The sequence below is a fragment of the Chiloscyllium plagiosum genome, chromosome 16, assembly GCF_004010195.1.
Source record: "Chiloscyllium plagiosum isolate BGI_BamShark_2017 chromosome 16, ASM401019v2, whole genome shotgun sequence".
Classification (NCBI taxonomy): domain Eukaryota; kingdom Metazoa; phylum Chordata; class Chondrichthyes; order Orectolobiformes; family Hemiscylliidae; genus Chiloscyllium; species Chiloscyllium plagiosum.
In genome coordinates this window covers 31,890,501-31,905,788 of record NC_057725.1, presented here as the reverse complement: position 1 = coordinate 31,905,788, position 15,288 = coordinate 31,890,501, and the positions used below count along the sequence as shown (strand labels likewise).

Sequence of the window (15,288 nt, the reverse complement as noted above, 5' to 3'; positions counted from 1 at the left end):
ATTTTTTTTCTTGCGACTGAATTCAAATGGAATAAATATGAAATGATTCTTTGCTCCATTTGTTTGTTTCTGATTTAAACCAAGAACTGAATGAAAAACATTCAAACTAATATCAAAACTAAGTATATGATGGGTCAGTGTCGGACTAGGATGGACAAAGTTTGAAGTCACATGACACCAGGTTATAGTCCAACAGGTTTATTTGAAATCACAAGTTTTCAGAGAGCTGCTCGTTTGTCAGGTGGTGACAAAGGAGCAGCGCTCTGAAGGCTTTGGGATTTCATATAAACCTGTTAGGCTATAACCTGGTATTGTGTGACTTCAAGTTAAAGATAGACACTGAGCCACATGAGACAGTATAAGGTCAAATGGCCAAGCACTTTTGATTAGATGAGATTCCCTACAATGTGGAAACAGGCCCTTTGGCCCAACAAGTCCACACCGACCCTCTGAAGAGTAACCCACCCAGACCCATTTCCCTCTGACTAATGCACCTAACACTATGAGCAATTTAACATGGCCAATTCACCTGACCTGCACAGCTTTGGACTGTGGGAGGAAGCCAGAGCACCCAGAGGAAACCCACAGGGAGAATGTGCAAACTCCACACAGACAGTTGACCAAGGCTGGAATCAAACCTGGGACCCTAGTGCTGAGAGGCAGCAATGCTAACCACTGAGCCATCATGTTGCCCATAAGAGGTAGGTTTTAAAGAGCATCTTTAGTAGACGCAGATTGCTTAAAGAACAGAGAAAGTTCTGTTTGCAATTCTTAATTTAATACACAGGCAGTTGAAGGTAGCATTTATGGGTAGGAAGTGATCCATTGCAGGAGATCATTTGAGAAGGATCAACGGAACCAACCAAGGATTTTCCCACAAGGAGAATAGCGGAGGAGATATGTTGGATGAGGATGGTGTGTTTGACGATGACAAAGGCAGCTGGGAGGTTGAAGTGGTAAAAGGATAATTCGTCATGGACACACATTGGTCTGAGGATGTTTTGATATGCTGCTTTACCAGGAAAAATTGAGCATGCAATGATGTTTTAAAATGCTCATAACTGCATCAGGCATTGATGGATGCTATAGTTTCCAAGTGAGTCATGATCACAGATGATTATGTTTGAGTCAAATATTCAAAAGTGATCACAGTTTGTCAATTTCAATACGTACGGATATAGGAGTGAAATGCAGCTTCCTACAAGTTATGATGTAAGCAAAAGTAAACAAATTATTACTGAGTATTGTCATTATTTCCCCGGTAGACTCCCTTAAACCATTCCATGCCAACTGACATGCCTCCTTCTGTCTGATCATTCTCTGGTGACTTTGTGCTGACTCTGCAAGGTGACTTCCATGATCACCTCTGCCAAGGTGACTAACACTTTGGAAAAACAAGGGACACACTATCAGTGGAAGTAATAAATAAATAGTCAATAATGTAAGTCTAGCAATATTGGTGAAAGAACTGTAGAATGATATTTAAAACTGTATGAGAAAATGAAAATGAGCAGTTCACCCAAAGCTCCTTCTTTAGCAATTTACAAATCCCCAACATCAACAACCTAGAGGACAAAAACAGTAGGTGCATGGCAACACCACCTGCATCTTGGCCGTGTTTTGATAACATGACTGGACTAGTAGTCCCTAGCCCCAGGCTAAGGATCTGGGATAGGTGTGAATCTAACTATGGCAGATGGTGAAATTTCAATAACCTGGAGTTAAAAGGTAACCCTAATGGTGACCATTGTCAGTTGTCATAAAACCCCACTTGCTTCATGAATGAACTCTAGGCGACCATAAGATCACAAGAAAGTGGAGCAGAATTAGTGCATTTGGCCCATCAAGCCTGCTCTGTCGTTTGATCACAGCTGATACGTTTCTCAACTCTACTCTCCTCCCTTCTACCCAGAATCCATGATCCCATTAGTAATCAAGAACCTATCTATTTCTGCCTTTAATAGACTCAATAACCAGGCCTCTATAGCCCTCTATGGCAACAAGTTCCACAGATTCACCACTCTCTGGCTAAAGACATTCCTCCTCAGTTCTCAAGGACTGTCCCTTCACTTGGAAACTATGCCCTCCGGTCCTAGTCTCTTCCACAAGTCCACTCTATCCAGACCTCTCTGTATTCTTTAAGTTTTAATGAGATCCCACTTCCTCAAAATTCCATCAAGTACAGGCCCAGAGGCCTCAACTGCTCCTCTTATGACAAGCCCTTCATCCCTAGCACCATCCTTGTGAAGCTCCTCTGGACCCCTTCCAAGGCCAGCACATCCTTCCTTAGATATGGGACTCAAAACTGCTTCAAATGCAGTCAAACCAGAACCTTGTATAGCCTCAGCAGTAATTTCCTGCTCTTGTATTGAAATGAACAAAATATATTGTCCTTACTCAGTCTTGCTTGCATGTGATTCCAAACCCTAAGCAATGTGGTTGATTCTTAACTGCCCTCTGATATTGCCCAAGCAAGCCACTCAGTTCAAAGGGCAATTAGGGATGGGCAATGAACGCTGGTCTGGCTGTGACATAGAATTCTGTTGAATAAATGTAATTCCTCCACACATTTCACACCATTCTGACTTGGAACTATATCACCATTCCTTTAATGTCATTGGGTCAAAATCGTAGAACTTATTCCTAACAGCCATTACAAAGTTGGCCACTGAACTCCTGACTGCTTAGACTGCAACCCAAAATGACAATGAAAATGTGCATCCATGACATAATGTGCTACGAGCTGTGCCCAATGAAGATAAATTCATCAGGCTGGCAGGAATCTTCATAACTCACAATATGGTCCTGACCAATTCCAGACTGTGCTACTGCCTCAAACAAAAACAGTAAATGCAGCAAAGTTTGCATCGAAAGGGCAAGATGGGGAAAAAGATAAACATGTATTGGGAATAAAAAATATTTAAAGAAACATTACTGAAATCCAAGATGGCAGTGATCCAGTAGGTCTGCCCTCCTGAGCTCTGCAACAAAACCTAGACAAAGTGGTGCATTCACCCTCCCTTTCTCACCCACTGTGGTAAAAATCTGCAGTTTTGGATCCCTAGAATTTCTGTACGTCAGTTTAATTGATTCAGAAAAATGACTTAAGGGAAAAGGATAGCAAGGATTTCAACAAGCAGGGCACTCCCCTGCAGCTATAGATACGCCGATCTCTCTGTGTCGATCTCTGCGAAGGCCCCAGGGGACTTCCCTGTGGAGCAGAGCCTGGTCTCGAAGTTCGTGAAACTCAAAGAGAAGATCGATTCAGCGATGGAGGAGATCCCTGTAACCGATCTCTGTCATAGCATGACCTAGTGTCTCAGGCAGCGCATCGTGGAGGTGCAGTAGCGTACCACGGCCTCTGATATTGCGGCAGAATCCACGGCGGGTTGGGTCCAGGCCCTGAAACGGCAGGTCAATGACCTCGAAAATCGAGGCTGTCGGAAGAACTTCCACCTGATCGGGTTGCCGGAACGGGAGGAAGAAGGCCAGCTAGTCAGCTTCCTGGAGCAATGGCTCTCGCAGTGGTTGAAGCTGGAATTCGGGCGGGCTGGGTGCTGGTCGAGCGGGCCCAGTGCGTTGGCCCGGATCGGACCAGCGCCCTACCCAGTCCCAGTGCGACTCCAGTACTATAGAGATAAACAAATGATGCTGGAAGCTTCTAGAGCACTGGGGAAGGAACCATGTGCTCTGATATACAAAGGATCAAGAATTATGTTTTTCCAAGACTTTTTGGCAGCCATGATCTACAAGAGGAAAACTTTTGATGAGATAAAACGGAGGCTGAGGAACTTGGCTATTCAGTACTCTGTAAGATATCCGGCAATATTACATTTCAGCCATGGAGGGTCCATGTTTAATTTTGACTCCCCGAAATGGCAAAGGACTTCCTGGAGACCTTAAGATGGACTGACTAGCTCAAATAATATGGAGAATAGTGTTCACTTTGTTTCCTCTGTAGTTTGCCTGGTTTTGTTTTTTTTCATATATGGGGGCCCTTTTTCGTCTCTTTCTCCCCTCTCATTATTTTTTGTTTTTCTATCATTCCTTTTTTGTTTCTCTCTCTCAGTACGGGATGGGATGGTGGGGTTTTTTTAACCAGCATTAGATGACTTACAGTGTGGAAGCAGGCCCTTCGGCCCAACAAGTCCACACTGACCCTCCAAAGAGCAGCCCATCCATATCCATTTCCCTACATTTACCCCTTCACCTAACACTACAGGCAAGTTAGCATGGCCAATTCATCTAACCTGCACATTTTTGGATTGTGGGAGGAAACCGGAGCACCTGGAGGAAACCAACGCAGACACGGGGAGAATGTGCAAACTCCACACAGACAGGTGCCTGAGGTGGGAATTGAACCCGGGTCTCTGGTGCTGTGAGGCAGCAGTGCTAACCACTGTGCCACTGTGCTGCCCATATTGCTCAGGGTCAAAGTATGAATGGGATGGGTTAAGTGCCCACTTTTAATTTTCTTGTTGTAAGACACGTGTAACTTTTTTTACTTTGATTTGCCTGGGTTTGGGGCATGGCTTCAGCTAGAAGGAGCCACAGATGGGTTAATGCGTAGTATGAGCGCCCCCTGTGGGCAAAGCGAAGGTCTCCTCTTATTTGTTTTATATGTTGGTTGTTTGTAGAAGTGGTTGTTAGAAATGTTGATTTGGTAGTTTATATGAACTGTTTACAATTTTCACTCGGTGCGTTATGAGTGGGGTTCTTCTTCCCAGTTGGTCACGGACTGTTTCAGATGGCTATGGCGTACCATTTTCTTAAATCGTGCACCTGGAATATTAAGGGCAGTCATTCACCGATTAAGAATGACCGATCAAGCCTTAGAAAAGAAAGGATCGATGTAGCCTTGCTGCAAGAAACACATTTAATTGATAAGGATCACTTAAAGTTACAGCAGGGATGGTTCAGCCGGGTGTTTTTTGCATCCTTTAATTCAAAAAGTAGAGCAGTTGCTATACTCATCCAGAAGAATCTCCCACTTCATCTGTTAGACCAAATTAAGGACCAATATGAGCTGTTTATGATCCTTAAAGCTTTAATATGTGGAGAGGGGTATGGGATTTTGAATGTATGTTGCCCTCCCCCGGCACACCCCCTCAAATTTTTAACGGATGCACTTTCCAGGTTGATGGCCCTTGGAGTGCGTCATAGGGGGAGACTTTAACTGACCTATGGACCCCGAGGTGGACATGTTGCTTAGGGGTCTCACGGGTATATCCCCGCAATATAGGTATCTGGTGGACATGAAGAGGGAAATGGGGCTGGTGGATATATGGAGATGTCTTCACCCTGAAAGTCGGGGCTTCACCTTTTTCTCTAACCCACATAAGTGCTACATTAGGATTGACATGCTTTTTGCCCCATCGACCTTTTTGAATTCAGTGCTGTCCTGCAAAATTGGGAATATAGCCATTTCTGATCTTGCAGCAGTGTACATGGAGGTTAAGGCCAATGGTGATGGGACAGGCTTGTGGCATTGGTGCATGGATCCTATCCTCCTGAAGGATAGCGAGTTTACTCAGTATTTTTTGCGGGAGTTTAAAATATTTTAGGATATTAATTTGGGTCTGGCCAGTAACCTGTTGGTGCTCTGGGAGACTGCCAAGACCCATGCAAGGGGTTTGATTATTTCTTACTCGGTGACTTGGAAGCAGCAGAGGGGTGAGCAGCAGTGTATGCTCGAGGCCCGGCTGAAGGCAGCTGAGACAGTATACTTTAACAGACCATCTGTAACCAAGTTGCAGTGGATTACAGCCCTCAGGGCTGCTCTGAATGCTGTGCTCACCCAGACAGCAAAGAGGGAGATTTCCTTTGCGAAACAGCGATTATTTGAGTACGGTGATAAACTAGGTAGATATCTGGTGTACCTGGCCAGAAAGAAGGGTGCCCCCCATTCTATCATATCCCGAGAGTGAGCTGGTACTCTCACTTGCGATTCCAAAAAGATTAACGCTGCATTCAGGAAGTTCTACTCTGAGTTGTACCGGTCGGAGGGCTGTGAGGATAGATTGACAAAGATGGAGTCCTTTTTTAAGACCTTGGACCTCCCAGGTGTAACTTCAGAGCAGGCATCTCTTTTGAATGCCCCTCTGACAATCCAAGAGGTACAGGAGGCAGTCTTGCAGCTCCAGAGTGGTAAAGGGCCCGGCCCAGGCGGATTTCAGAGCGTGTTTTATAAGGAGTTCATAGACATACTGGCCAGGCCAATGTTGGATATATACAATTATTTATACAGTCAGGAGTGCCTTCCGTCCTCTCTGAGAGAAGCAAATATCTCGCTTATTCTCAAGAGAGGGAAAGCCCCAGAGGATTGTACTTTATACAGGCCCATATCATTATTAAACATGGATTTTAAAATTTTGTCAAAAATACTGGCATTGAGGTTGGAGAAGGTCTTGCCCTTCATTGTGAAGGAGGACCAGCCAGGTTTTATTAGGGGTTGTGGGTCCTCTAAAAACATTAGATGAGTATTCAATTTGGTTCAGATATGCCAGCAAGGGTCAATTCTGGGCTTGGTAGTCTCCCTAGATGCAGAGAAAGTCTTTGACTGGATGGAGTGGCCATACCTCTTCTATGTCTTGGAACGGTTTGGTCTTGGAGGGGTCGTTGCCAGGTGGGTGGCAGTGTTATATAGTGACCTGAAAGCAGCAGTTCTCACTAATGGTATAAGGTCTGAGAATTTTAGCATTGCTAGAGGCAGCCTATAAGGGTGCCCACTTTCACCACTGCTGTTTACATTGGTGATTGAGCCATTGGCAGAGGCTATCTGGAGGGATCCCAACATAATTGCCCCAGAGGTAGGATCAGGAGGGCATAAGATCACCCTTTATGCAGATGACATTCTTCTTTTTCTAACTAACCTGACAATATCTGTTCCCTGTTTAATACAAGTTCTTTCTCGGGGTAAAAAATCAATTTTATGAAGTTGGAGGCTTTGCCTGTGGAAGGTCTCGTCAGAGTACCCGACCTTTGGGATGGAATCTGATTCCCTTTCAGGTGGCCACAGGGAGGTTTCCTGTATTTAGGCATTTTTATAGCTCCGGGCTTTGATCAATTATACAAAGCTAACTTTGTGCAGATGCTAGAGAAGGTCATACAGGACCTTCAGCACTGGGAGGATCTTCCACTATCCTGGTTGGGTAGAATAGCTCTGGTCAAAATGAATGTTCTTCTTCGTTTATTATATCCCATACGAATGCTCCCTTTGATGCTGCCCAGGCAAGTGCTATGGAGGCTTAACAGTTGGCTCTGTTCCTTTATCTGGCATCAGAGGCAACCTCTTATTAAGCTCCTGCAGGGGATGGGGGGTGTGGACTTTCTAGATTTTCAGAAATATCAATTAAGTTCCCTATTATCCTATGTGGCTGATTAGGCTTGCCAGGAACTGTGGTCAATTTGGCTGGACATCGAGGCCTCCCAGGCAAAATGGTCCCTCATTAATTTGTTGTTATTTGATGAGGACTGTAATGGAGCATTTCAGAAATCCGATTGTCCTTAACACAGTTAAAGCATGGAAAATGATGCAACAAAGCGAGGGCAATTTACAAAAAACTTCCCCTTTTACTGCCATAGTAGGAATGTTAGGATTCCGGCCGGGATCAATGGATTCTGGCTTTAGGTTCTGGGAGTCTACAGGAGTCTCCTGTTTAGAAGGTCTATTTGATGGGGAGGTCTTTCGAGCAGTTGAGCCAAAAGTATGAACTATCTAGGAGGGACCTCTTTCATTATTTTCAGATTAGGGACTTTGTCCAGAGAAAGACTACATTATGGTTAGTCCCTGTAAGTCTCTTGTGGAGAGGAGAGTACTTCGGTCCATGAGTACTCTCTTGGTAAGCCCCCTCTGTCATTTATTAGGAGGTAGTGTATCGAAGGACATTGAGCAGCTATGCAGAAATTGGGGGTGGAGATCTTGTCAGAGGCGTGGGAGGATATTTGGGAGAATGTAAGGAAGGTTTTGATTTGCAATAGGATGCAGGCTATGCAAGTGAAGGTACTCCACAGGGCTCATTTGGCACCGAAGCGGCTTGCGAAATTTAAGACAGGAGCGTCCCCAGTATGCCCTAAATGTAAAACAGATATTGGTACTCTTACTCATTGCTTATGGTATTGCCATAAACTCTGTAGGTATTGGGGCGTTATAGTGTGTGTTTTGGAAGGGATCTTGGGAACCGAGGTCAAGGTAGATCCGGTGTCCCTCCTCTTGGGTTTGCCGAGACTCCCCTCTTTGGACACACATGGGAAGAAACTGTTTAATATTCTTTCACATTGTGCGAAGAAGAACATCCTGATGAGCTGGATGCCGGAAAATTCCCCCCAGGGCTCTCGGGGTAGTGTAGGTTAGTTATGGAGTACATCCCCCAGGCTTCCTTACAAGTAAGGTGCACCAGAAAACGGAACTCTTTTATAGGACCTGACGGCCCTTTTTGAACTATGTAGACGCAGACTTGTCAGCTATATTGGTCAGGGCCTTTGTGCACCCATGAGGGCTGTGTCTGGGTGTCCCTGGGAGGAAGAATTCCAAACAAATACCGGTATGCCAACTGATGCTCCTGGTGGTGGGGAGCTTTGGTGGGATTACGCGAAGTGTTGTAACTTAATTTAATTTGATTTAATTTACCTTGGTTCAATTCAGTTTAATTTAGTTTTTTTTTTATTTAGTTATTTATTGAATTGTAGTTTTTTTTCTCTTTATTCTTTTTTTCTTCTAATTTGTTTGTGGAATAGAGTAATAGTTTGTTTACTGTTATTGTATCATACAATTTTTTTGTAGTAATTTCCTAATTTTGTAAAAAATTCAAAACCTTTTTCTCAATAAAAATATTTACAAAATAAAAGGAACATTACTACCCAGTGAATATGGTAGAAGTGCAATATTGCAGTTCACCCTACCCTTTCAACTCTCCACCATTTTCCCTTCCCGTCAAGGTCATCATACTGAGGTTTGCTGGGAATATAGTTCATTGTGACTGTTTGGCAGAAACCAGCCTTGCCCCACACATGTCTTCGGGTTACACCCCCTCCCTCCTCGAGGCTCAGGGCCACAACTCTTCCCACTCCTTTCAGGGTCTGCTCTCACTTCGCCCTTCATTCCGGCACCCCCACCCTCACCTTCACACATTATCAAGAACTCTCACCCACTGCGTACTCTCACCTTCATCCAGGTCCTATTGGTCTCCCAAGGTCACTGACCTCCACTCTGTCCACTCACCCACAATCAGCGAAGTCCACCAACACATGTACCTAAGGAGATTGGTGAGGGTTTTGAGGGAGATTGGTGAGGGTTCTGAGGGTAAGTGGTGTGGATACAGCATAGTGTGAGATGAGTATGGGATAGATTGAGAGAGGTTAGGAAGAGGGCAGGGGTGCAGCAAGAAGTGGGATGCAGGGGCTGAGGTATGAAGGAGTGGAGAGCAGCAGGGTGTGGGACAGCAGGAGTAGAATGGGAAGAATGGCCAAGAGAGGAGTAGGGATGATACTGGAGGGGGAACTAGAGAGCTCAGGATGCTTGACCCAGTGCTACCCAAGGTGGCTGAGCAGAGCTGCTGGAAGACTACAGATAGCTCCTGGGGAGACTGGAGGTGGCATTACTGCCCCACTGCAGCAGCCCTCGGATTTCACAGTCAGAATTCTACTGCATTTACTCCACATCAGTCCTACGGAGCCCCTCGCCCTGCCTCCCTTGACCTCTCTCCCACTCTGTCGCCCCTCCTAACCCCCCTCCCAAACCCCAACTTCTGACCTCTGGGTGAATCCTCAACAATCCCAGGAATTTATTGAATGGCAGGTTGCTGGACTACTTTGAGACCTCAAAACACCTCTTTGATCATTGGTATCTGTCTATTGTCCCTCCGTTTGAGGATAATGTCTGCTCAAAGTCTTGGGTGTGTATCATCGCACGACTGAACAGGCTGATTCGCGACAGTCTTTGAGAACATTGGGTGGGACACTGAAAACGGTAATGGAGTCCTGAGTGGAGAAGGGCTTATGCCCGAAACGTCGATTCTCCTGTTCCTTGGATGCTGCCTGACCTGCTGCGCTTTTCCAGCAATACATTTCCAGCTCTGATCTCCAGCATCTGCAGACCTCGCTTTCTCCTGAGTGGAGGACTTACCCATTTTTTTAAACATTCCAGCAATGTTTCTGCCTCATTGTTAAGGTGTTTGAACACAGAGTATCATGTGGTTTAATGGACAAGCTGTTGCCATTTTGAGCATCTTGTAATAGGCTTCTCCCAGGCACTAATATCAATACTATTTTACCTCATGGAGAACTTTTGTAGCTTTTTCTTTGTTTTCTTCTGGAACACTGGCCTTTTTTTTAAGTTTAGAAAATTCGATCTGGTGGGGGAGAGACTTTTCAATCTTCAACACACTGTACGCAGTCCATCACCGATGATTTTGCAGGGGGTTTTGCCTGAATGCTGGTGAGCTGGTTTCACAAAGCAGGCAAGTGTTTGTTTGACAGTGCTCTGATTGCATCCACAGAAATCATTGAAGACAATTACTGGTGGAATTTCTCTCAAGCTGTTCCATTACTGATTGCCAATCCAGCACAGGAGTATAGCAATGACAACTGCTCTCCACATGAGCCTTTTGTTAATTTACAGAGGTCTTTGTTAACAATAATTTGGTGCTAGAAAAAGCTGAGTTGGTTCATCTGATCAAACGATGATCTCCCTATTAATACTGGATTAGAGTGGTGCTGGAAAAGCACAGCAGGGCAGGCAGCATCCGAGGAGCAGGAAAATTGATGTTTCAGGCAAAAGCCCTTCATCAGGAATACTGGCTTTTGAGAGTGTCACATCTCACTGAGGAAGCCTGCAGTAAACCAAACCCCACTATTCCAGTTTATAGCTGAAAATGTGTTGCATTCTCAGGTTAACTGTAACAATTGGTGATAGCTAGACAATATGTTAAGAGAACACAGGGGGCTAACACCTTCAACATATTGTCTAGCTAACACCAATTGTTACAGTTAACCTGAGAATGCAATTTTTTAAAAAAATGTTTTGTGATTTACACATGAAAGAAGTGAAACTATCATGGTATTCGAACAGATGAAAGATTCAACAGACAATCAAGGTATTTTTCAATGTATAATTTCAGTTACATCACACTGTAAACTTTTGCTATAAATTCTGTGCCTTACAATTGTGTCCTCCACAATTCCCTAATGAAGGAGCGTCGCTCCGAAAGCTAGTGCTTCCAATTAAACCTGTTGGACTATAACCTGGTGTTGTGTGATTTTTAACTTTGTACACCCCAGTCCAACACCGGCATCTCCAAATCATGCCCACTATTCCCAGCATTGTCACAAAAGTTAAAGATTTTAAAAAGCTTGCAGTGTTTTTCAATTTACCTGCCTTTTAGATTGAGGTTGACAGAAAGCAGAGACCAGGTTTTTAATATAAGACTTTAGCGACAAGTAAGCAATTATAACCATCAGCACAGAGACAGACACACATACACACCCTCTCAGGATTAAAGGATGGGTGTTATGGGCAAAAGGAAAGACTGGGAAGACAAAAACACAAATTGCTGTGAAACTCAGCAGGTCTGACAGCCTCTGTAGGAAGAAAGCAGAGATAACATTTCAAACAAATGCTGTCAGTCCTGATGAAGAGTTACCGGACTAAAACCATTAACTCTGCTTTCTTCCCACAGATGTTGCCAGACCTGCTCAACTTCACCAGCACCTTCTGCTTTTGGTTCTCCAGCAGCCACAGTTCTTTATTTTACTTTGTTTCACTTAAGACTGATTAGGCAATTCAATGTTCATGTTTACAGGATCACTAAGAGGATTCTTATATTTCTTGTCCTGGTCAGAACACTGCCTCACTGGTTTGCGGGATACACAGATTCAATACTGACAGAAAGCTCTCTGACTTATAAATTAAAAGTTAAAGCTGACTGCAACTGCTGAAGGAAAAATAAGCTGGGTTTCTTCATGTTTTAAACAGGTTTTGCTGCATTAAACGGAGTCAATTTCTGGGCTGGTGGTGATCTGATGACTTCTCAGTATCTTCTTCACAAACAGGCTGTTCAGTGTGACCTGAGAACCACATAAGTTGTTGGTGGACACACAGCCTTTGTCACAGCTAACTGAGTCACCAGTCCATGGACCAGTCAGCTACTCGTTACAGCCAACCCATCATTTTTATACAAGTCCTCAGCTCCAGCTCATCTGCAAATTTCACTTCAACTACTGCTGGAACAAGCAGCTGTGCAAGTAGTGTTTACAAAGAGTGCTGGGTTATTTGTTCTCAAAACACGCTGCAGTTCTCCAGTAATCCTTGATTTTAAAACAATTCTTTTTTCATTTTGACTACACAACAAAAAATACAGAAAAATACAAAGAGGCAGTCTTTACAGGCCAGGGCCTGCAAAGGTATAGGAACACGATATGAACATATAAATCAGTCCTTGCTTGCTCTGCTATTTAATCGGATCATGGCTTGTTCTGATTTTAATTTCAAGTCCACATTTCCATCTACTCCTGATAACTTTTCACCCCCTGCTTAACAAGAAACTCCCTTAAAGATATTCAAGGACTCTGTTTCAGCACTTTTTCAAGAAGAGAATTCCAAAGAATCATGATCCTCTTGAGTGAAATATTTTGTCTGATCTCTTGTGTTAAAAGGGTAACCCTTGAGTTTAAACAATGGCTGCTTGATCTAGATTCTCTTAAAAGATATCGTAGGGTAGGTAGCTCTGTGGCGTGTGAGGAGTTGTGGAATGGTCTTATGACCTAGATGGGCTAGAAGTGACACTGAGGCATAAAATTGAGCTCTGAGCATCAAAGCTCAAGCAACAGCTGGAGTCACTAAGATGCAGCAATGTACATGGATCTATAGAGCAATCTACAGGGAATTAGGGACAAATTAGGAACAAGCAGGCGGATAGGGTATGCCTGACACCAACAATCTAAGAGAAACAGGAAGGTACTCAGATAATTAACTATCCTGTGAAGTTGACCCCTCTCGAGAATTTCTTTGTAAATTTGTTCTTGTATATCATTCTCATTCGGTGGTGATCCATAGATTGCATAGAGCAATGTAGTTATATTCTTTAGTTCTAGCCAAATTAATTCCATCCGTGACCTCTCTGAAACCTCTTACTCCAGAACTGCAATGCTGTCCTTACCCTTAAACCCTCTTAAACCACTCCTCCTTTCTTCCCTTTTCTGTCTCTTCAGACTATCTTGTAACGAGACATATCTAAAACCCAGATCTGCCCTTCTCTCTGTTATCACACAACATCATTAATTTCACATGACAACCTGCACCTTGTAGCTCCCCACTCCTGTTATCTACACGTTGTGGGTTCTCACTTTACTACTTTCTCTCTTACTCTGACTCCATCAATAATAATTTGCTATTCTCTATTTTAGTGTTACCTCTCCCAGAGTTTCGTTCATTTTTGAATTACTTTCTATTATTCTGACATGTATCGAACACTCAGAGGTGTGGCCACTGCTGGGATAGTGTTCAGTTCCTAATGATGTTCAGTAGTTGGAGCTGGTAAGTGAAGAGATTTCTCTGGCACCAGGTTGCCATGCCTGAGGTGAGAAGTGATGAAGGCCAGGATTGGGATGTTGAGTGGCGAGTAAGCAGAGCTGAAAATGTGTTGCTGGAAAAGCGCAGCAGGTCAGGCAGCATCCAAGGAACAGGAGAATCGACGTTTTGGGCATAAGCCCTTCTTCAGGAAACTTATGCCTGAAACGTCAATTCTCCTGTTCCTTGGATGCTGCCTGACCTGCTGCGCTTTTCCAGCAACACATTTTCGGCTCTGATCTCCAGCATCTGCAGTCCTCACTTTCTTCTGTCGAGTAAGCAGAGCCAGATATTATTGTGGGGATGATGGGGGTAATCCCAAAGAGGAGGCATGACCTCAGTCTGCAACTGGTCTAGCTCATTCACAAGGTCTCACCAAGAGAATGAGCAACCCTGTACCTGTGATACTGGTAAATTATTAGAGGCAGTTGGGGGGAGGGTTTAAGTGGTAATTCATTGATCGAGGTGGTGGTTGGGTGAGCTGGGTGGGAGTGCTGACATGCTCCTTAGAAGTTTCACCCTTGAAAGCAATCTACTGAGTCTTTGGTGAGAGATCAGAGACTTTGACCAGAAGAATATATCAGGAAGTGTATACTTCAGTACTGCCAACTGTTTGGAGAAACATTCACAACCACTTGAAGTGCGACTGTATCTTAGCCTTTAACCAGCAGTCGGTGTCGTGTCAAAGTAGAATGCAAAACACGTAATCAGCTTTTATGACTTTCCATAGTGGGGAATTAGACAGTGACTGGATAAGCAGATCAGCAATAAAGTGATAAAGACACGAAGCAAAGGTTGGGACAACAGGCACCAATATCTGCTTCCTTCAGTTTATTTTGATTCAGATTCTGGAGCTCCAAGCTGTAATGGACAGAAGCGGTTGAGACTGGGATGGCTTGAGCCTAGCGAAGCTTTATTTACCATTTTTGGTGAAATCCTTCAGCGTCCATAAGAGAATGGATTCAAGCCGTATGTTTTGTGGCCCTTGCACCTTACTGTTCATCCTGTTTGCTGTCCTTCAGATAATTGCTACTGCTGTTGCTAATAAACACTGCTCTTTCGGCAATGGTAAGCTATAGTTCACATAAAATGTTTACAGTTGTTTTGTTTGTCCATACTTAATTGTAAGTTAAAAGTTCTTTTTGTCTTTCTTTAGCTTGTTGTGTTTCAGAAAATCCGATGCGTGTCGATGAGAATAATCAAGTAGGAGTGGTGATCAATAATATAACAATAAATACGCCTCCTATTACAATAGCAGATCCGTCGGAGGTGCCCGATGTTGCTATCAATGGGAGCAAACTGGTGCTCACAAAATCAATTGATTATGAGGTAATCTCGAGAAATCACTCACAGGCTCACAGGACCTCCAGGCAGACACAGGGAGATAAGCGATTCAGACAAACATGGGGAGATGGGAGCTCTAGACAGACAGGGGGAGACAAGAGCTCCAGACAGACACGGGGAAACGGGAGCTCTATACAGTCACAGGGAGACAGGAGCTCCGGACAGACACGGGAGACAGGAGCTCCGGACAGACATGGGAGACAGGAGCTCCAAACAGACACAGGAGACGGGAGCTCCGGACAGACACGGGAGACAGGAGCTCCAGACAGACACGGGAGACAGGAGCTCCAGACAGACACGGGAGACAGGAGCTCCAGACAGACATGGGAGACAGGAGCTCCGGACAGACACGGGAGACAGGAGCTCCGGACAGACATGGG

At 44.3% G+C, this 15,288-nt stretch overlaps 1 protein-coding gene across 1 annotated transcript in view; it reads left to right on the top strand.

Moving 5' to 3' along the window:
- Positions 1 to 14,205: 14,205 nt before the first annotated feature.
- cdhr5b (cadherin-related family member 5b) overlaps positions 14,206 to 15,288 on the top strand; it is a 66,790-nt gene continuing 65,707 nt past the window's right edge. The window contains exons 1-2 of the mRNA XM_043706407.1: positions 14,206 to 14,632; positions 14,721 to 14,893. Of these exons, the coding sequence (XP_043562342.1) occupies positions 14,521 to 14,632; positions 14,721 to 14,893 (285 nt within the window). The 5' untranslated portion in view covers positions 14,206 to 14,520. The remainder of the gene's footprint in view (positions 14,633 to 14,720; positions 14,894 to 15,288) is intronic.